Below are 23,917 nucleotides of genomic sequence, written 5' to 3' on the forward strand. Positions count from 1 at the left end.
GGTAATGGGGAGGATGGCCTGGAAAGGTTAAGGGTCAGAGATATGGAGCCCAGTTCTGAAGCTATTGTAGTAGTACAGAGAACTATGGAAATAAACGTTTGCGTAAAGGAAAGAACACAGGGGTCTTGGAATAGCCTTGGTTAGAATGGTTATCAGTTACTTTTTCTTACACTGTATTAACAGTAAGATTTCATTTTGCTTCAACACTTAATTCCTTTGTTCAAGACTCATCTGAGCAACTAAGGTAAATTAAGTCTCATTACATGTTCTCTAAAATACTGCTTAAAATTATATCACAAGTTTGGTGTGGAGAATCAAAAATCATGTGTGAAGCTCCTGGTGAACGGTGATCACTCAGGAAAAGATATTTTACGTTTCTCCCTTATTTGTTCTAAGGACAACCTGTGGGGCTTGTGCCACTTCTACGGCCCTTTGCGTTGTTTTGCAATACCTTGTTTCATCTGTCTGCCTTCTTCCTGGATTGTGTGTCTCATCAGGACTTCTGGAGTGTCACGACCCCGGGCTCTGTATTCCTGGCCTCTGGGACGAGGTTCTGCATTCAGTAGGCTTTCAATAAAAGCGTGTGAGCAAACTGGCTGTGCAGGGCGAACGCGGCGGCGCAGCGCACTCCGCAGGTACCCGCCGCCCGCCCGGCTCTCCGGGTCCCGCCGGAGCAGGGCGCAGCGGGCACATCCCGACCCTGTTCAGGGGCAGCCAGGGTCCCTCCTCCCGAGGGGCCCCAGTTAGGCGACTCGCGTCCCACTCAGAACAGAAATCCCCTCCTGCAGGCCTTCGGAGGCTCGCTCTCGGGAAAGCTCCCCTCCCCCTTCTTTGGCCCTTCTTCCTGCCCCGAGGAGCCAGGGCGCCGTTTTCCAGAAGCACCCGGGCCGGAGGCGGTCGCGGAGCGGGGCGGTGCGCGTGGGTGGGCTGGGGGAGGGGAGTCCAGGAACTTTGAGTCTCAGCCTCAGGGGCCGCGGTGACATTCCCGCCAGCGCCACCCGCAGCCGGCCACTCGGCCCGGACCGGGGGATCGCAGCCGAGAGAAGCCGCCGAGAGAGACCCGGGGCTACCCACCGCGGCGGCGCGCGAACCGGCCGGCAGAAGACGTGTCCGCGGGCATGGGCCGCCTCTGGCTGGAGCCGTGGCTGCCGCAGCTCCTCAGCCTCCCGGGCCTGGCTCTGGCCGCGGCCCTGCTGCTCCTGGTCCTGTGTCTGCGCGCCCAGCGCACCAGGTAAGCACCCCAGCCGCCTCGCCGCGAGGCGCAGCGGACCGGGCCACGCATGCGCCCTGGGCCCTGCGGACCGCGCGCGACCCAGACGGCCGAGGGAGTCCCCCATGGTTTTAAGCGCAGATAGTGGAAACTTGCTGTGGAGCACCGGCGTCTTTTGGGATCGTGTGTACTGACAAAGGCTTCTCTGCCTCTTCCCACTACGTACGCATACATATTCAAGCGTTGGGACCGAATTCGATTTGCTGCTCTACTACGGGTTGTAATAAGCCCTAGGTTTGCATTATACATTGTGCAACACACGTGGATTCCAAACAGGCACATTTTGGTGCCTTGATACAGTGAGTTGATGCTTATGGCCTAGAATTCATAGAGCATTTCAGGAGGGGAATTTTCTTACATTTCATTCAGGTAAAAGTGAAGTTTTTCAGGATAACGCCAATGTATGGTATGAACAATAACTCTGGATGCCTCTCTGTGCCTCAGTTTACCTCATTGTACCTCATCTGGGCAAAGGAAATAGTCTCTCATGGGATTTTTGTGAGTACTAAATGAGTTTATAATGTGTATTTTATGCATTTGCTCTATTTTTATTAGAACAAAACAAAATGACAATAACAACAACAAAACCCAGAAGTGTGTCGCTTTCTTTATCTGATTTGAAAGGTGAAAGTAGGAACAGAGAGTTCAAAATAAAAGCATTTACTTTGAAATACTCTTATTTTCTCTTTCTTACTGGGTCGTTTTTTCATACTACCAGACTCTTCAGAGTTTTTGAAAAACAAGTAGGTAAATTTTATTGAGTGGTAATTGCTAGTCTGTGATTAGATATCACATACACTCACATGCACACAAGGGTGTATGTGTTTGTATATATACACACACATATATATGTTGATGTATATATGAGTATATACATACAGATGTGTGTGTGATATAGGTTGTTTCTTAATAGTTTTGGGAAAATGGCACCATTGTACTGCATTCGAATACCGGTGGGCATTTCTAGAATGCCCATGGGATGAATACTCTGAGAGTTTTTGCTTTTTTTCCCATGTGAGTTTTCAGTGATCTTCCTGGAAGGTGCCATGCCCTCTCCCAGGTTGCCTTTTCCAGTGGCTGTGCTCTTGCTTTAGAGCCCAAGATGAGGATTTAAGAGCGTTAACTTCAGTGTTATTTGATCCTATGTAGGTTCCATCTTCCTGTTTATCTGCAGTGTCAGCCAAAGCCAGTTAAGATGTTCTTCTAGGTATGCCTTTAAAGAGAGGTGGTAGATAAGAAGGTTGTTTGTTCTACTCCTATTTTACACGCAGGGCAGGAGTGGGGCAAGCTGACTGAGGCATTCTGGATCATTGATGGTGATCATTGGGGTGAGAATGTGGAACTTCGGGGACATTTGGGAAGGCAAAGGGGCAAGGTCAGCCTTCTCTCCCAGCACTCTGAGACAAGGCTTATCTTTCTCTCTACCACTAGAAATATTTTGCTGAGGTGTTCATGCCATCAATTGCCAATTCCTTCCAAACAAGAAGACTATTTAATGCTGCACATCTACAGGGCATTGAATTCTAAAGACGTTTGATTGGACTTTATTTCAGTGTATGAAAGATAGCTTCATTTGTCCCAGTACAAAGATGGTCATGTTCTTTGTTTTTTCTGTTTCTTATGTTTGGACATTTCACTCTAATGCTCTAGGAAAATGCTCTTTATGATACCACCACTAACAGGGGAAACTATAGTTAAGAGTTCCTTATATATTCATACAGATTTGTTTATGCTTAAACTAATATGTTTGAATATATGTGAGTGGAAATGTAGGAAAATATGTTCTGTGTTGCAACTTTCTTCTTCTAGTTTACATTTTAGACACCTTTCTATGTCAAGTTATTGAAATCATTATTTGTAATGATTGTACAGAGATACACCACACTCACACACACAAATGCACACACATACATGGATATCTTTGGGCTTTTGTGGAAACATTTATGTAGGATCGTGGAGTTGTTGTTAAAATGTATGTGTCTTCTTTACACTTTAATACATATTGCCAAAATAGTCGTAAGTCCCAATTTATGTTACTCCTAATGGTCTATGTAAGTATCAATTTCCCCACGTCCTGTCAATACTGGTATAAATTATTTTAATTTCGCCAATCTGATACATAAAGAAAATAAACTTCATTGTTATCTCAATTTCTACTTATTTACTTTTGAGGGAGTTTGGGTATCTTTAAAGGAGATAATTGTGTCTATGTTGCTGGGGCATTAATAATAAATGATCATTAACTATTTGTTTTTTGATCATTTTGTTGTTAGTGCCGTGGAGTGGATTCTGACTCCTACCCACCCTGTGTACAGCAGAGCGGAACCCTGCTCAGTCTTTTTTTGCACCATCTTCTCACCTTCGCGTGCTATATCAGACAATGCTCCACTACTATTCATAGGGTTTTCATGACCAATTTTTTCTGCAGTGGGTGGCCAGGTCCTTCTTCCTAGTCTGTCTTAGTCTGGAAGCTCCTCTGAAAGCTGTCTGCTATGGGTAACCCTGGTGGTCTTTGAAATCCTGCTGGCATAGCTTTCAGCATCATAGCCACACGCAGCCACCACAGTATGACAACCTATAGATAGTGGTGTGGTTCCCTGACCAGGAAGTAAACCCTGGCCCTGGTGGTGAGAGTGCCATATCTTAACTGCTAGAACACCAGGGCTAGCTTCTTGATCATTAATAGCTCTCATATAATAGGAATTGTCACACTCTTTTATACCTGCTGCAATTATTTTTACTATTGTTATTATTATTTGTTTAAGAGTTTGTGTATATACCTCTTGCTTAGAAAGCCCTTCTACTCTCTAACATGATAAAAAAAATTCACCAGTTTTCCATCATCACTAATTTATTTTAAAAGGATTTTACACATACATATGTTGTATTTTTATTCTCATTCCATTTCCATCCTTTGAAAAATTGTCTGAAAAGTTTATAATATAGCATATTATAGGAATGCTGGATGTTCCAAGGTAGACATTTAAATGTTACTTACAAAATTGGTAAAATTTTAAAAAAATGGTAAAATCCAGCTCAGAGGTCATTTGTTGCGATTGGCCAGCCGTCATCCCATTCCACCTCTTGACTACAGCACTTTGATTTCCTTTTGTGAAATTGTGTTTTTCCTTGTTGGATATGATGGGTGAGACTGTCAACCACAGAAGCCAGTGCCGTAGTCCTCAGGAGAGATTGCAGTGGCTTGGCCTAGGGTTGTCACTGTAAAGTTGATGGGAAATGGTTAGAGTCGGCATATATTTTTGGAGAGTCAACAAGACTCACTAATAGATTGAACATGATGTATGAGGGAGAGAAAAATCAACAACAAAGTTTAGGGGTCCCCCCCGCCCCTTGTTTTTTGTTTTTTTGTCTAATCATCTGGGTGGATAGTGATATGATTTCCTGAGATAAGGAAGGTTTGGGGGAATTGAGGAGATCAATAATTTTGTTTGAAGGCATCTTAGGTAGGTAGTGAGGTATGTGTTTCTGATGTTCGGGGGAGAAGTTCAGGCAAGATATATAATTATGAAAGTCACAATATGGAAATGACATGTAAAGTCACCTGCATAGATAAGATCACCTGGTGAGAGAGTTTGATGGAGAAGCAGAGGGCCTGGGCCCTTTCCTTATTGAAGAATCTGGCAGAGGAAGAGGAACCAGCAAAGGAGACTGAGAAGTGGAAGCCAATTACAGGGGAAGAAAACCAAGTGCATATGGATAGGGTCCTGGAACCTAGATAGGGACATATTTCAACAAGTAGGGGGACTTATCTGTGTCAAATGCTTCTGAGAAGTCTAGCTAGTTGAGGACAAGGGAATGACCATTAGAGTTGACAAGATGTAGAATTGATAAGAGCTATGCAGAGAGTTAGTGGGAATGAGAGCCTGTTTGAAGTCGGTTGACATGTTGTCCTACAATACTTTCTAAGATTTCATATTCAGACAAGAGTGTAATTTAGTATTATGTTTCATATCCCTTGAGCCAATAATTCCAGTAATTTTGCTTAAAAGAATTTCTCCTAGTGAAATAATCATGAAGGCCCTTAAAGATTTAACCACAACAGTGCTCATTAGGGCTGCTTATAATAATGAAACATTAGAAAAAAACTAGATTTCCAAAAAATATTGGTTTAGTTAAAGAAATTCTAGCGTATTCAAATAATGGAAAATTATGTAGCCATGAAATATAATGTAAAATGTGTGAAGACATGGAAAGCCATATTCAAGAAGTAGTAAATGAAAATAATTATAAAACAGGATATGTTCATGTACAGGGTGTCAGTGGCCTCCAGCCAAAGGGCGCTAGGAACTCACCTATAGTTGAACAAGTTGAGTTATTGCTTATTGCATTGAGAAAGAACACACACCATTACTTCTCAATAAAAGTGTTAGAGAGGACCTATTTGTAGGATTTGGACTTGTGTTATATGATTTTGGGTGGGGTTCAAGGAAGCGAGGTTTTGCCCTGTTGGTAAGAGATTGTGAGAAAACAGGGACTTTTCTATGACAGCTTAATAAATTTCATCTATATGGCAGGAGGAATGGATTGAAGTTAAAGCTATAATTGGTAAATAAGCAACAGGCACATTAGTCTTTAATTAACATTAATTAGCAAGATTTGGGGGCTGTTTGGTGGTTTTATTGACTTGGACAGTGTTCATGATTTTGACTGCATACTTAGAAATGATTACAAATTGATCTTGTTTTTGTCTTTATCCATAATGGTCACGGAGTGACTTTGTGTGTTGTTAATGTTTGTGCAATTGTTTATATTCAACAAAAGAACACAGTGTCCTAGCAGTGAGTGTCAAACAAGGTCCTCGATGTCAGTGGCTGCTTTTATCTTTCTTAAAAGTATAACGGGCTGTAAGGATATGCCTCATATATTTTGAGGGTAAAATTTATATACAATGAAATGTGCGGACTTTAGGGGTACAATTTGATTAGTTTTCCTAAATGTATATACCCATGTCACTGTCATCCCAATCAAGATATGGCATATTTTCATTGCCCTAGAAAGTTTTCTCCCACCTCTTTCTAATCAGTCCCCACCCCTGATCTGACTTAGTTTTGTTTGTTCTTGAACTTGGTGTAAATGGAATTTTAGTTTTTACTTTTCTGTATGGCTTCTTTCTCTTAACGTAAAGATTTTGAGATTCCCTCATGTTGTTGCATGTATCAGTAATTCATTCTATTTCATGGTGGAGTAGTTTATATTTTACATGTATAAATTGTGGTCTATATATATTTATATATGTAATATGGAATGCACATTACATTTATTTTGTGTGAGTGTATGTATATCACAATTTGGTCATTTTTTCTGTTAGTGGACATTTAGTTATTTTCAATTTGGGACTATTATGAATAAAGCTGATGTAAACATTCCTTTATAAGACTTTTTTCATAGACAGTATCGTTTTCTTGGATTAAAACCTAAAACCTAGGAGAAGGTTGATGGGTCATAGAGTGAAGACTTTTCTACCACAACCATTTTGGAAAATTGTCGCTTTTCCGAAGTAACTGTACCAGTTTTTACACTTCCGCCAGTACTGTGTGAGAGTCCCATTTGCTCCACATCTTCACCCATATTTGACGTGGCCTATCTGTTGGTTATAAGCACTGTCTTTCTAGATTCTGTATTTTGTTGTCTTCCCTGAAGAGTGTTGAGTTTGGTTTTAGTGTGCAGACGCATTTCTGGCTGATTATCTTGAACTTGTGGAAGCTTAGTTTTATCCTTTATAAAGATAGATCTATGGAAAGCTCCAGATATTTACCAAGCTTCTCTTTGATATGATTCAAACTGTAAACGCTTGTCTCCCCAGGTGTGAGCAGCCGCTGAAATCTCTGCTCTGTTCCTTTAATCTTCCAGCTGATTCCTTCCACCGGGCTCTTTGAAATCTCCCCTGCAGATGCACACTTCCAGGATTGGCCAAGAATTTGAGGGGTGTTTACATGCATATTTTTTCTAGATTTCTCTCCTTGCTTTCCAGCCACTGCAGTAGCCCCAAACTCGGATACCTCAATCAGTAATATGGTAGCTGTTTGCCTGAATTCCAGCTGTCTGCACCATGCAGACATGGAGTGTGCTCAGGAGAAATGCTGTTTGCCATGGCCCTAACTCATTATGGGTCTGTTCAGTAAGGATTGACTCCCCTCCAGTATCTGCCTTCTTTTGCTTGTTCTTCAGTGAATTTAAATCGTTTTTTGTTTATTTTATATTTTGTTATCTGTGAAAATGTTAGGTTAATTCAAGCTACTTCGCCATTTCTGGAACCCAACCTCAGACTTTTACCCATGGTTATATCTAGGTGATGGATTTTTCTTGGATAATTTTTATTTTCTTTTTTATGCTTATATGTATTTTTAAATTGCCATCAATAAATATGTATTTCTTTTATAATACAAAAAGAATGATACATTTAAAATAAAACTTTGAAAAATTCTTTTAAAATGTTTTTAATCTTTGTTTCCTTTGGAAGAACGAGCATTCTGGCTTGGTAATAGTAGTAGGATTCAAACTTAGAAGATAGGATTTAAGTGGTGCTAGGAAACCTAGTTCATTTCCAGCGAGTCATTAATAATATGATACATGTTTTTGTCCAATAATTAGGTGCATACGTTTTTTTAAAAATCACTGTTGACTTAGAATTAAATATAGACACCTACTTTCCAAATTATTGTAGAAGACAACATGTAAAAGCAGAGTCTGTGTAGCAAGGCTGACTTGAAAACAAACATGTCTCTATTATTCTTTCCCTACCTTCCCATCCCAGGAAAAAATGACAAAAGTTAGTCCTACCAAAACAATACAAAATGGTTAAATTCTTCTAAATAAATGAAATGAAACGTGGCACTAAATAATATGTTTCTTAAAGGGGACACAGAATTAAAACGTTTATAAAGAACAGGAGAAAGTGTTTACAAGAAATATGATGAGGATGGGGCGATAATACAGATTTTTTATTTTGGAGAAAGATTAGTCCTGAGCTAACATCTGCAGCCAATCCTCCTCGTTTTTTTTTTCTTTTTTTTTTTTTGCTGAGGAAGACTAACCCTGAGCTAACATCTGTGCCCTTCTTCCTCCACTTTATATGTGGGAGACCTGCCACAGCATGGCTTGCCAAGCAGTGCCGTGTCCGTACTTGGGATCCGAACCGGCAAACCCCGGGCAGCTGAAGCAGAATGGGTGAACTTAACTGCTGTGCCACTGGGCTGGCCACTCAGATTTTTTAATCTTACAGTTCGGGACATCAGAAGTCTGAAATGGACTTTACTAGCCTCAATCAAGGTGTTGTCAGGGCTGCATTCCTTTTGGTGGATCAAGGAGGAACCCATTTCCTTGCCTCTTCTATCTTCTAGATGCCACCAGAATTCAAATCTCTTTTTCATACTCTGACACTCCTTCCTCTTTCTCACAAGGACCTTGTGATTATATTGAACGCACCAAGATAACCTAGAATAATCTTCCCATCTCAAGGTCTTTAATTTAGTGACATCTACAAAATGCCTCTTGCTATGTAAGTTAACATATTCACAGGTTTTGGGGATTAAGACTTGGACATTTTTGAGGGACGTTATTCTTCTATACTCCCTCTGACCTCCAAAGTTTTATGTCCATTTTATGCAAAATATATTCACCTTATCCCAACATCCACAAAAATCTCAACCCATTACAGCGTCAACTCAGAGTCTAAAATCTCGTCTAAAACTCATCAGCACAAAAGTCCCAAATCTCATCATTTTAATCATCTAAATCAGATGTGGGAATCTGGGTATGATCCGTTCTGGAACAAAAATTCACAAGACCCTTGTGGGTCTCCTATGTATGTAGCAGGGATTCACTCCCTTTGACGAGAGGCTTCTCCACAGATATTTCTTGGATAATCCCATTTATATTCCTGGCTTCTTTTGAGATGCTGAAGTGAAACATGAGTCACATGCCTAGTATTTTCAATGGCTACCTAATACTCTGTATATATGAATGAGTATATATGACTGAATGCTCCAACCTTTTGATTCCTTCTAGACACTAGCAAAAACTGTCCAGCTACATCCTTGCCTTTCTCTCCAGAGCACTCTTTTCTGACAGTGAATCTTCTGGTTTTAGTGTCTTTGCAGTAGGAATGGGCTGAGAATTTCCTAAATCATCAGTTCCTGGTTTTTTGCACTTCACAGTTCTTCTTTCATCTATATCTTTCCTCTCACATTTTACTATGAGCAGCAAGAAAAAACTTGGCTTCCTCTGCAACACTTTGCTTAGAAATCTCCTCAGCTAAATATTCAAGCTTATCGTTTAAAATTTTGCTTTCCACATAACTGCAAGACACAATGTAGCTAAGCTTTCTGCAACTATATGACAAGAATCCTTCTCCATTTTCCAATAACATGTTCCTCATTTCCTCTGAGCCCTCACCAGCAGTGCCTTTAATGTTAATATTTGTACTCGCAGTCTATTTATGATGATGTACGTATTCTTTACCGTGATATATATGTTCTTTACCATGCTTCTCACTTCCTTCTGAGTCCTCACTAGGGGAGTTAACATCCATATTTTTACTCACCATCTGTTCAAGGCAATCTCGAGTTTTTCTATCAACCTTCTCAAAGTTCTCTGCCCATTGCCCAATTTCAAAGCCACTTCTGCATTTTTAGGTATTTGTTACAGCAACATGCCACTTCCAGGTGCCAAAATCTGTGTTACTTTCCTCTTGCTGCTATAACAAATTGCTACAAATTTAGTGACATAAAACAACACAGACTTATTCTCTTACAGTTCTGGAGGTCAGAGTCCTACTGGGCTAATATCAAGGTATCCGCAGGGCGAATAATGGTGGACAACACTAGATTCTGAGAACACAGCTGAATTTGCACTGGGTGAAAGAAATCTTCAACTAGAAAAACACCTCAAAGATTGAGCCCCAAAGAGGACTCCTCACCAGATGACATTTCTATACTATCTCAGAAAGAATTTCCTTCCTTGGCAGGAGATTAAAAGGGTCCACGCACTCTGTGTGACTCACCAGTCTGACTGACCTGTCTGCGTCATCTTCCTTAACTAGACAATGGAAAAACAGCTATCACACAAGATAGATATGGGAAGCAGGGGGCATGAGAAATGTGAACAAATTTTGAAAAGTGAGAAGTCGCTTAGAAGACAGTTGGCTTACACCATTAAGTTTCCCTGGTACTTCCCAGAGACCTTTTCTCCTAATTGCTGTTTGGGGGCGGAAATGTGGGATGGGTTTCCTTCCCTCTTTTATCCCTGTCCCCCAACATACATATCCCAACACCCCCAAAATTCTGTAATTGGTGAGAAGTAAGATTCAAATTCTGTTAAGATAAATTTTAGTCCAAGTAAAAATTCAGTAATTTTTTTGAGTTGTAAGATGTCAAGGTCAATATGTAGATAGCAAGTGTTTTGAAATGTTGATTGGTTGACATCACTGTATCACATAAGTCAATTATTTCCTGTTTCTAATTACTTGATTACTCCCAAAGAAGACCCTTGGTGCTCTAAATCCCTCACATTGTTACAACTGCCAAGAGAATGAGAACTGGGTCGCCATCATTAGTAGATATTTTTCTTGTTTCTTCCTCTTGTAGCAAAATATAAGAAAAGGATATGAGCAGCTGGAAGGAAAGTCATTTTCTGCTCAAGAGCATGCAGAATTTAAGGTGGATTTTTGTATTGTCACATAGGAGGTGATAGCGAGATCTCCAGACACATTTGCGGCTCTTTATTAGAGGTCTAAGCGGTTACTACTTGGTGCTACACTTAGCCTTATTAAGCTGTAGAGTCTGGATTGGTCTTGTTACCATTTGAACAGATTTCGGGTTTGCTTCACTGTTTTATTTTGTAACTTAAAAGAAAAACGGTCCTGAAGATAGAGAATATTCCTGTTGTATAATTAGGAGTATGTGAGCTTTGAAAAACAAATACTTTGCTGTTTGTTTTGTGTGCTGTTCAAAGTGACCATTTAGTGGGTCATGGGGAGTTCAGAACTGCTAGTAAGGTCAACATTGAGGATTGCTCAATGCTATAATCACATTCTGCTGATAAGTCCTGACTATTTCTTTAAATAAGAAATCCATTTGCGTAAGAGAAATGAATTCAGAATTTATGCTGTATCAGCATATATCTCTTCTCTCTATCAGAATAAAATCTTGGAGTGCTGACCGTTTATGTATGTAAAGTCAGCCATGGCTCAGTGCTTCCCAACAATGCGGCCTTCTTGTAGAAAGCCATGTAGTGGAAGGGAGACAACATGGCCAGGGAGCCAGGTGGACCTGGATCCAAAATCCAGCTCCACGGCACTAGACTGTTGGCTTTTGAGAGGAAGGTAAGGGAAGATGGAAATGAACAACGTCGAGGCCCTACTTTATACCAGGCTCTGTGCTTAGATGTTTTGCATGTGTTATCTCATTTAATCTTCACTACACTTCATGAGATAAGTGTTATTAAGCTATTTTTCAGAAGAAGAGACTAACATGATCTAATTTGCCTGAGGCTGCAGAGCTACTCAGGAGTAGAGCTGGGTATTGATTCCAGGTCCCTTATAGCTGTGGTAGACAGAATAAAGCCCCTCACCCCCAAAGTTGTTCACACCTTAACCCCAGAACCTATGAATGTGTTAGGTTACTTAGCAAAGGGGGATTAAGGTTGCAGATGGATTGAAGGTTGCTAATCAGCTAGCCTTAAAATGGGGGAGTATCCTGAACTTTTCAGGTGGGCCCAATGTAATCACAAATTAACACTGGAAGAGGGAGGCAGGAGAGGAGGTCCACCGACCACTGCTGGTTTTGGAGATGGATAAAGGAATCCAAAACCGAAGAATATGGGAGCCTGTTGAAACTGGAATGACTAGGAAATAGATTCCCCTCAAGCACCTCCAGAAAGGAATCTAGCCCTGCTGATACCTTGATTTTAGCCCAGGGAGGACCCTTTTGGACTTCTAGCCTGAGAACCATAAAATAATAAATTTGTATTTTTTAAGCGACAAATTTGTGGTGATTTATTACAGTGGCCATAGAAAATTAACAAAATAGCCATGTCCCCCATGTTCTTTCCATTAAACTATACTGCCTCTCGCAAGAAGATTCCGAATGGGAAAGTCTGGGACTTGGATGGCTTTGCTAGTTGCACATGAAGAGCGGGATAGAAAGTAAACATTTCTAAATACTCAGTGCCTTTGGCACCATGCTAATACATAATAATTTGAGAACTTTTGGTCACAAATTTAACAGATTATCATGGGCTATTCGTCAACGTCTCCGTTACCCGTGAATTCAACAGTAAGTTTTGAATATTTGTTGTGTACTAGTAACTCCACGAATTTAATCTTTTTGAAAATAATACATAGGCTGTAGGCAGTGCGACCCAGATGTGATTTGGTCCGGAGATTTCTTGTTTCCCAGACTTGGTGCATACCTCCTTACTGCCACCCGCAGCCTGGAGGAGGAAGCTGAGGACGACTCCTAGGATTTGGAGGGATCTGGGGGAATGGGACGCTATCCTTCACTGATTGCCCAAAAATAATAGAGCGGAGAGAGCCATCGGCTCCAGAGGAAGGATTAAGAGCTTCTTGTAGGAGAGTGTTTTTGTACTTCATCCAAAGTAAAATCCCACTGAAACTATGGCAGGTTACTGTTCTGTGAAAGGCAAAGGACAAAATTGCAGAAAGCTGCTTTGCTGAATAAGAGAAGGTGACATCTATTATATCATGCATTTTTATAGCTGAAGTGCTCATTTTTATGGCTCTGGCATTTTTTTTCAACAGAATTATTTGGGATGGGATCATTTTTTGTCTATAGGAAAGTGGAAAGGATTAATTAAGTCTGTAATTGCTTAGTACGAAAATTAATAGAGATTTTCATAAAAGTGCAACTGTAACAGGATTTAAATCCGTTGTCATTTCTCCTCATAACTTTATCCTAAACAGTTTATAATAGTGAAGAAGAAACTTTAGAAGCTTTACTTTAGTTTTAGCATCTAGCACAGTATCTGGCACTGCATGGGTTCTCTGAATATTTGTTATAAGAATGAAGGATGAATTAATGAATGAACAGTTTGGTGCAGTAATCACCAGATAAATCGATAAATTGTTACCAATTTCCAACATGAGTATTTTAGAGTTGTAGATATTGTTATCAAAATATACAAACTGCATACAAATATGATAAATCAAATGTCATACATATCAAGTTTTCTGCTGCTTTAATTAAAAAGTGAAGCTTTCCTAAGCAAGTGCTTTCCTATCATGAATATTTATAAATGGAGAACATATTGGTGCAATGATTATTCTTTAGCGTAAACCTAACCGAAAACACAGCAATTGGAGTGCAGTCAATTCCGAAAATTCTTGCTTCTGAGGATTCAGAGTTTAAAAATATATGTTGGTAACTTTCAGGCCTAGGTACTGGACAGTGTGCTTTGTTGAGTAGATCAGAGCTCCTTCGTGAAAGGGCTGAGTTTAGTTTTGGTTCATCACATAGGATCACACACATTTTGGTCTTTAGTGCATTTAAAACTAATAAAGGTAGGATGATTATGCCTAAAGATTAAAGAGAGCAGGTTTTCTGTTTGAAAATTCAAGTTGCCCTGGTGAAAGCATTGCTTTGTGTCAGCTGTACCTCGGAACTACGAACACCCAAACCACTTTATCCCAGGAAGACAAGTGGCTTGTTGTTCAGTGATGTCCGTTGAGGACTTAGTTATGATAGTGTATTTTGGTGGTGCTGTCTTTTGGGGCAGGATGTGAAGGGATTAACATCTTTGGAGGATGGACAGTTACCACTTGTTTGGCTGTTCCAGTATCGTTGAGTTTATTATCTATTTTGTGTATTGGGTGCATAGTACTATAGAATTGTTTTTGACTTGTTATGATAGTGACACCCAACACTTTTGAGCACTTCCTGTGCTCTACTAGACAGAGAGGCAAGTACTTTGTATTCATTATTATATTGAATCCTTCCTCTCAATAACTTTCCTCATTTTATAGAAGTAAATAGTAAGTCTCATTTTAAATAATATTCCCCAAAACATACAACTAGCATGTAGTGCAGTGAGGGTTCAAATCCACAGTGTTTGACTTCGAGTCCAACCACTTAACACTGTTTTTTCTTATTCTTTTAAAATTTTTCTTGAAATAATGTTCTGACATAGGCACTTACCCTTTACTAAAAATGAAAGTGTTAAGATCGAAATCAACTTTTACGAATTTCTAGTAGGAATTTAACTAAGATATGCATATATACATTTGGATTTTAAAAGAAGAATATGTTAAGTCTCAAAAGAATAGGCCATAATAGTTTGCTGTCTGCCTCTGACACTAGATTGTGTGAAAGTCACATTTGATGGACAGTGTGAGAAAATATCTCTTTTTCCTTATCTCATTTATTGGCTTTTGCTCCCACTCACTTAATGGCTCAGCAGAGAATTTGAGGTTCACTGTGTGCCCAGACTGCCTTTTGTTCAGATAAAGAGAGAAGAGGGTAGATGACGCAGGATCCTGCTTCTTATCCACCCCCCCTCACTTTTTTGTTTGACATACGCAAAGTTGTGCGTATTTAATATATACAACTTGATGAGCTGGAGATAAGCATTCGTCCGTGAAACCATCACCACAATCTGTGCCATAACCATATTCATCACCTGCAAAAGTTTCCTCCCACCCTTTTTCTTTATGATGATGAGGATGATAAGAACACTTAACACAATATCTACCCTCTTAGCAAATTTTTAAGTATACAATACAATATTATTAACTGTAGGCACTATGCTGTACAGTATCTCTAGGACTTAGTCATCTTATCTAACTGAAATTGTGTACCCTTTGGCTAATACCTGTTCCCCCCACCCCAAGCTCCTGTTAATGACCATTCAGCTCTCTTCTTCTTTGTTTGACTATTTTAGATTCTTCATAAAAGTGGTATCATGTAGTATATGTCCTTCTGTGTCTGGCTTATTTTACTTAGCATAACGTCTTCCAGGCTCATCAATGTTTTCGCAAACAGCAGGGTTTCCTTTCTTTTTTAGGGCTGAATAATATTTCATTGTGTGTGTATACCACATTTTCTTTATCCATTTGTCTGTCGATGAACATTTAGGATGCTTCCATGTCTTGGCTATTGTGAATAATGCTTCAAAGAACATGGGAGTGTAGACATCTCTTTGGAATCCTGATTTCAATTTTTGGGGGATATATACCCAGAAGTAGGATTGCTAGATCATATAGTAGTTCCATTTTTAATTTTTTGAGGAATTTCCATACTGTTTTCCATATAGCTGCACCAATTTAAATTCCCACCAATAGTGCACAAGGGTTCCTTTTTCTACACATCCTCGCCAACACTTGTTATCTTTTGTTTTTTGATAATAGCCATCCTAATAGGTGTGAGGTGACATCTCATTGTGGTTGTGATTTGCATTTCTCTGACAATTAGTGATGTTGAGCACATTTTCACATACCTGTTGACCCTTTGTAAGTCTTCTTTGAAAAAAATGTCTGTGGGCAGTTCCTTTGCCCATTTTTTTTTTTATTAAGATTATGATAGATTACAACCTTGTGAGATTTCAGTTGTACATTATTGTTAGTCATGTTGTGGATACACCACTTCACCCTTTGTGCCCTCCCCCCACGCCTCCTTTTCCCTGGTAACCACCCATCAGTTTTCCTTGTCTATGTGTTAACTTCCACCTATAAGTGGAGTCATATAGAGTTCATCTTTCTCTGTCTGGCTTATTTCGCTTAACATAATACCCTCAAGGTCCATCCATGTTGATGCGAATGGAACAATTTTGTCCTTTTTTATCCTTTGCCCATTTTTTAATCAGGTTATTTGTGTTTTGCTATTGAGTTGTAGTAGTTCCGTATAGATTTTGTATATTAATGCTTTATCAGATACATGATTTGCAGATATTTTCTCCCATTCCATAGGTTCCTTTTTCATCTTATTGATTGTTTCCTTTGCTGTGCAGAAGCTTTTTATTTTTGCTTTTGTTGCCTTTGCTTTTGGTGTCAGATCCAAGAAATCATTATCAAGGAGCTTTTCCTCTGTGTTTTCTTCGATGTGCCCCTGCCTCTAGTGAGCAGGCCGAGAGTCACACCTTAATCTTTCTGAAAACTTGTAAAATTTGATTCAAGATCACTGTTTCAAAAGGAAAACCGTGTTGAAGCAACCTGGAATCAAAGAGGAAGGATATTTTCACCCTCTGGGAATCAATTAAAGACAGTTTAGTGTGTTTCCCCTTTTAACAATCCTTCCTAAATGGATTATACAAGCTGTTGCACGTGTCATTGCTAAAGTTACTATTGCACTTAGAGAAGCAGCATTAAATATTGTGTGAGAAAGTGTTAGACAGTTCAAATATTACTCGGTGTTGCAAAGCGTAGTGGTTCCTAACATGTCTCTTGAATGCTTTCAGGTCTATAGTGAAGTTTTAATCTTGCTTTGGATTTTGAATAACTTTCTTCACATGGACAAAGAATCTCAGATTCTTTGCGTGGAGAATGTGTAACTTTGCCCTTATTTCTTTGCAGGCATACATGCAACTTCTTCCACTACACATGCAGTGTATGTGTGTGTGAATATATAAATGTATAAATATATGTGTGTATATATGTGTATATATTTCAAACTAGTTCTACCCTTTTTGCTTGTCAGTGTGTTGTACCATATGGTGTAGAGCATCATGCCAAAAGATAAAAATATTCCTAGAACATATGAAATCATCAGTCAACTAAAGAAGGGTAAAGACTTTTGACCACAGCATTTGTGACTCTAATGCATTTGTGGGTAATAGTACCCTGCCTAATACCCCAATTGTAAAATCAGGACATACTTTGAAATTAAAGTGGCTTTTACTTTTTAAGGGAAGGAGTCCAAAAGTAAAGTCTTTGAAAATTCTGTTTTTCTAAAGGAAGTGGTTCAAATCAGTGTTTTCTTTCTATATTGAAATTCTCCATGTTTATTTATAGAATTTTCCCCTCTTATTTTAATCTCTAGCGTTACCATACAGAGAGGCCTTGGAGATGGAACTCTCTCCACTGCAGGTGGATGGAGTCTTTTGGTGTAGATAAGGTGGCCACTACACAGTTTTTCTAACTTATTCCATGAATGGGATGTTTCAACCCCAAAAGAAAGGTACTGAAAATCAAATCCACAGCATTCCTGGGGACCGTGGAATAAAGTCATAATAGCAGTGTGCTTCAAGGCTGTGTACTCCCCAGCAATAAGCAATAAAGGGTCTGCAGGTGGTCTATGATACGCCTTATTGTACTACTCAGATTTTACTCATTTTAGGTCTCAACTAGACTCGGGTTCCTTTGTGCCATGTTGAATGTTGTTTTCAACTACTTAATTAAATAAAAATAAGGAAAAAAGCTTCAGCAGTTGGTTTCCTAGCCAAGGATTGAGGATATTTTTTACCAGAGAGATAAACTATTACATAAAATAGAGTAAGTGCTACTGCCATGAAATTTCTGGGTAACAGTTCTCTAAATAGTACTCATGTTATTTGACAAAGATCCAATCTTAACTTTTCATCTCTTCGCTAATTATGATTCTTCTTATTCTTGTGTATTTAATCTCCTTTTCTAATTGTCTTTCTCTTTCCACAAAGTGACCTTACCTGGGCTTGTTTTTTACAGATTAGATCTATAATAGAATAGTTTTGCTCGAGTGTGTCTTAGTAATGCCCCTCGTCCTTTGATGGTTTGTAGTTTGAACCCTTCTATATAGCACTTCACTTCTTAAGCAGTGTTTGCCTTACCTTGAGACAAACAAAAATGTTCAAGCAAAAGTCTCATTCCAGTAGCATCTATATATTTTCTTTGTTCTTGCGCTTTTTCCTTTGTTCACTGGAGATCCACTGCAGAGCAGTTTCTTTAGTGCCAAAGATAAGTTAATGAAATTGAGTAGGTAGGTAAAAATGTTCTTAAATACACTGCATTGGAAGATATATGCAAATTGTGTTCCACTTTATAGGCAACTGTAATATTTTTAAGGGGCTAGTCTTTCCTTTTTAGGAGCCAAAGTGACTGATTCATGTCAGTTTCCTCAATCTGCTGTAGTGGGACTAAGATAACTCCATGCCTCTTCGAAACTTTGCATTTGTGCTCTTTTAAAGCAGTCATATTTGAGAGAAAATGCTGGGCAAATAGAACCAAAAGCTGAAATCGTGTCTCTTTTTGACTTTAAAAGTTGTTACTGTCTTATAAAAAGGAACACATAACCAAGAGTCTCAAGCACCGTGTTTATATGATAAGGTAAGAGAGCCTTTAAGTATTTTAGGATGACTCAAAAATTTGTAGTATGTCTCATGACCTCTGTAACAAATTTAGGATTATACTAGGTTATTTAATCGCTTAAAATTGATCATTCTCTATTCATCAACAACTTTGAACAGTGACAGTTTTATAACTGTTTTTATGATGTGCATGGATTTATTTTCAAATCCATCCCCTTGCTTAGAATCTATTATTATAAATAAAAGGAAAAACAAGGAAGAAACATGCAGGGACATTGTTTCGGTCTGTCACAGGATGACTTTAGAAAATGACTAGAATTTTGGCTCCATCCAGAGCTTACTTTTCATAGTGTCTCTGAAGCCTTGGTAAGATCAATTAAAGAAGAAACCATAGTAATGAGCGCTTTCCTTTCCAACTGCTGTTTCCAAGCTTTCATTGGAATGCTACAGTTACAACAGGGTCAAGAAAATAAGGTACAATACTTATTCTTATTAAAAGATAACAGCTAGAATCATAATATTTATGAAATCATCAATAACAGAACTCCCACAGCAGAGGAAACAGCATGATAACATTTCTCACTAAATTTTTCTGAGCTTTGGTTTTCTTACCTGTAAATAAGGCAGCCAGACTAGATAATCACTTTGGAAATTATATGATTCCACAAGGACATTGCCATTCTCAAATTAACCCCCCCAAACCACATATATTTCGTCTATATAGAATGTACCCATCCTTAAACACAGCATGTCTTTTTCTGACTGCAATACATTTCTTTCTTCCTGTTTTGACCAAGAGTAAAAGTTCCACTTCTCAGAAGTTTTTCCAGCTCTTTCTCAGGCAAAGTTCACTGTCTCCCCCAACTCCTGCCAGCATCTCAGAATTCACATTGTGTGTATTTAACTATCAGGCAATATTCATCACTCCCCAGCCAGTGTGTCAACAACTAGTATGAGAATCAGAGTCTGCTTTTTATTCATCTTTGTGTCCTCAGCACCTGGAAGGAAATGTATAGTTCATTGTAATACATTAGTAATTAAAAAAAGAACTTTCCTCAAATAGAATCAATGCTCATCATAATATGGAAAATAAAGACTGTGGATAATTTTCTTTGTAGTCATTATTGGTTCACAAAATGCTGAGAAACCTGACATACAGTTGACTATGAAGAATATGACTCACGGCTCTGTAAAAGTTAGAGCTAAGCCGTTTATTAGAAATGCCTCTTAGACCACTTGTAAATTACAAGAGTGTTTCAGGGCCCAACATAGAAGGATCGTAAGACCCTGAATCCCAGAGTGAGTTCAGGGCCATGAGAAACATCTCATGCCTGAAGACTGAGAGCAACACTGTTTCTGAGAATTAGAGAAAAGAGTTGTTTGAATGGGATTGGATAAGGTCCATTTGGAAATCTAAGCATGTTCCCAGAACTTAGGTCAGAGATAAAGAGGCCATTTCAAAAAACAAATTGGATGAAACTCTTGGTACAAAAACAATATAGAAGAGAGTGAAGTATTTGACCATCCACATTTACTTTTGTTCAGAGTACTGCAGGTGGCCATATGACAAAATGGTTAGGAGCAAGGGCTTTAGAAACAGAGAGATAAGGAGGAGTTTGAATACTAGCTTTGCTACTTATTTAGGGTAAGCCTTTCCACAAGTTCTTTTGCCTCTCAGGATGAAAGTAGTTTTGGAGGCAGACAGATGAGTTTGAAAGGTTTCCTTTCTCAGACCCTTGAAGGAAAGCAGGTATGCACTATTCAGTAAACAGTTATGGAACTCCTACAATATGGAAAATGCTGAGGTGAGTAGAAGGCAGAAGAATTTGTGATTTCTGCTTCCAAAGGGTTTTCTAGCTGAGTTAGGAAGACATGTACAAAAAGGTCCCAGTCTTCAAATGTTCACACTTCCCTGCTCTCTTAATTCAATATTGTTTAATATCTATATTTGTCAGTATTTAGTTTCTTTTGCAGGATTCCTTAAGGCTGTGACTTGCACTGGGAGGAGAAGTTGTCAGCTCTTACTACTGACATGAATTTCCCAACAATCGCCAAGGCAAAAGAAATGAATTTTATACCCTAATCCTTATCTCTTAAATCCATTAGTCTTCCCTTTCATGTGTTCTTTTCAGTTCAATTCAATTTATTGGCTACCTACAGAAATGAAACTCATGTCTGTCCTCAAGAGACAGATAAATAATCCAGTAATTTCATTATGCAGTGTGATAGATAATCAGGATAGAGATAAACCACAGAAAAACAAGTGTTGATTTGGGGCTAGGTTAGAGAAATTCTTAGGAGTAGGAACTACTGGGCTTGGTATTTGATTACTCATGGATGGAGGGAAGGAGATGGGGAAGGCGTGGGGGTGACTCTTAGGTTTCTAGTCTGAATGACTGTGAATGGGTCATTGGACAAGATAGAGACTGCTTACGAGGATTAGGTTTGGGGCTAAGAGGATGAGTCCACTTTGTTGGACATACTCAATGTGCAGTGTCTATAGGATACCCTGTTGTAGGATTATCTTTGGCAATTGTATACATGGACGTTATTTTTGTCTTCAGTTCTACCTTCATGATTTTTACTGGGAGAAGGGACAGAGTGATGGGTGGGTTAGTAGAAATAAATTGGGGTAGCTACCAGCTCAGGACAATTCTACCCGATGTCACATCTTCGTCTACATCTCATGTTACATATAAATGTTATCTGCCATCCTTTCACAAGATGTGCCTTCTGGGCCAAAGTAATTGGCTGAAGGATAGGCGTGTGACCTAAGTCTTTCACTTGAATTTTTCAAACTGCAGTTGATAGGGAAGACCACATTCATTTATGGTCCTGGAGTTGTACAGATGTGAGCCTAGAAATGTCTAGCAGCTATTTGCCCCATCTTGAGGGAAGCAGATCTACACTGGAAAAAAGTTTAGCAGATAAACAGAAAAAAATCAGAGAGGAAAGCTGAAGATCTTCCTCATTTATTTATTCAACAAATATTTATTGAGTGTCAAATGTGTGCCAGGCTTTGTTTTAAAGGCTTGGAAAATACCAGTGAATAAAACAGACTCACACAAAAATATGCACTTGTGGAGCTCAGGGACAGACAAACATTAGAGACGGACATTAAATAACAATCACAATAAATAAGTAAATTATATGTCATGTTAGGAGTAAGTGCTGTCGAAAAAATAGAGCCAAATAAGAAGGATCTGGAAGTGGGGGTGGTTGTAGTTTTATAGAGAGTCATGAAGTTAGCCCTCATTAAGGAGGTAATAAAAGAATTGAAGGAAGTAAGGAGGACGAGACTGTGAATATCAGTGGAAAGAATGTTCCAATCAGAGGAAACAATCAGTGCAAGGACAGTAAGATAGGAGCATGCCTAGTGTCTCTGAGGAAAAGCAAGCCAGGTCAGTGTTGTGGGAGTGAAGTGGGTGATGCATAACGTTGTTGAAAATCAAGTCAGAGAAGTAACAAGTAGCCAGGTTGTGAAGGGCCTTGAAGAGCGTTGTAAGCTTTAGCTTTTATCCCTAGGGAAATGGGGAGCCATTGGAGAACTGGGATTAGTGGGGTCAGGTAATCAGATTCACGATGTAAAATGATCCGTCTGGCTGCAGCGTGGTAGGCAGGGTGGAAGCCAGACACCAAAAGGAGGTTAAGAACTGATAGTGACTGGGGTCAGACAGGTTGTTGGTGGTGGAAGTGGTGAGGGGTAGTCAGAAACCAAATATATTTTGAAAGTAGAGTTGTCAGGATTTCCAAAAAGAGAGAAATTGAGTAAACTCTAAGATTTGTGGCCTGAGCAGCTGGAGGATGGAATTGCTATAAGCTGATGTAAAGAATTGTGGATGGGGTACATTTGTGAGGGAAGATCAGTGGCTCAGTTTTGAACACGTTAAATTTGAGATTTCTAATTAGACAGCTAAATGGGCATGTCCTGTGTGCAGCTGGATATTTGAGTCTCAAGTTGAGGAGAGGGATCTGGATTGGAGATATAAATTTATGGGTCATGGCATATAGATAGAAAATTAAAGCCGTGAGAGTAGATGAGATTGGGGGTGGGGGGTGGTTAGTGTAGATATGAAAGAGCAGAGGGACAAGGCCTGAGCTGTGGGCACTCCCACATTCAAAATTTAGGCAAAAGAGTACTGAAAAGGGGCAATCAGTGAGGTAGAGGAAAACTTTCAGAATGTAGTGTCCAAGTAAAGAAAGTGTGTCAAGGGAGAGAGACTGCTGAACTGTGCCAAGTGCTGCTGACAGGTCATGTAAGATGAGGACCAAGAAGTGCGTCTTGAATTTTGTGAGATAGAGATCATTGTTGAGCCCAACAGGAGAAGTTTCTGTGGAGTGGAAGAGCTGAAAACCTGCTTGCAGGAGGCTTAATGAAAAATGGGAGGAGTGAAGTTGGAGACAGTGACTACAGATAAATCTTTCAAAATATTTTGTTGGAGAGGGAATGGTACATTAGCTGGTGGGGGACATTTAAGGGCAGTTTTTTTTTAGATATATAATAAATGATAGTGTGTTTGGGAATGTGTTTGGGATAGTGTGTTTGTGTTGGGAATGATAGTTTGTTATGGGAATGATCCTATGGAAAGAGAAATGATGACCTAGACCAGAAAGGTGAGAATTTCCAGAGAGAATTCCTTGTGTTAATGAAAGGGATAGTGTGTTAGTCAAGATTCTCCAGAGAAACAGAACAAATAGGATGTGCGTGTGTGTATAATTATGTATGTATGTATATATATATTATATAATAATATATATAGTATATAAATATTAAAGGATTAGCTCACATGATTATGGAGGCTGGCAAGTCCAAACTTGGCAGGGTGGGCTTTCAGGCTGAAGACCAAGGAAAGAGCCAATGTTGAAGTTCAAGTCCAGAGGTCATCTGCTGTAGAATTCATTCTTGCTCAGAGGAGGTCAGCCTTTTTTTTCTATTCAGGCCTTTAACTGATTGGAGAAGGCAGACCCACATTATGGAGGGCAATCTGCTTTACTCAGAGTTCAACAGTTTAAATGTTAATCTCACCCAAGACACCCTCACAGAAACATCCAGAATAATGTTTGACTACATATCTGGGCCATGGCCCAGCCAAGTTGATGCATAAAATTAACCATCTCAGGCAGAATCTCATGTGCAAGAGGAGGGTTGGGTTAGACAGGGACATGGATTGTCCCATCATCAAACAAGGTAGGAAGGCAGAGCGTGGGCATGTGAAGCAGATTGGTGGGTGGTTGTGGTGCTGAGAGTCTGTGAAAGCTCTCTTCAGAGTACTTCAATTCTCCTGAAAAATAGGAAGCAAGGTCATCTGATGAAAGTGAGAGTGAGTATCGGGGATGAAGTGTTAGGAGTTTGAGGAACAGAGGGAAGGGAAGGTGTGAATTAGTTGTCCAGAAATG

General features: G+C 39.4%; 1 protein-coding gene across 1 annotated transcript in view; it reads left to right on the forward strand.

Moving 5' to 3' along the window:
- The first annotated feature begins 483 nt into the window (after positions 1–483).
- The window catches only part of CYP7B1 (cytochrome P450 family 7 subfamily B member 1), a 175,351-nt gene continuing 151,917 nt past the window's right edge, over positions 484–23,917 (forward strand). Inside the window, exon 1 of the mRNA XM_005613155.4 lies at positions 484–1,231. Within this exon, the coding sequence (XP_005613212.1) occupies positions 1,119–1,231 (113 nt within the window). The 5' untranslated portion in view covers positions 484–1,118. The remainder of the gene's footprint in view (positions 1,232–23,917) is intronic.

The sequence above is a fragment of the Equus caballus genome, chromosome 9 (assembly GCF_041296265.1).
Source record: "Equus caballus isolate H_3958 breed thoroughbred chromosome 9, TB-T2T, whole genome shotgun sequence".
Taxonomy (NCBI): domain Eukaryota; kingdom Metazoa; phylum Chordata; class Mammalia; order Perissodactyla; family Equidae; genus Equus; species Equus caballus.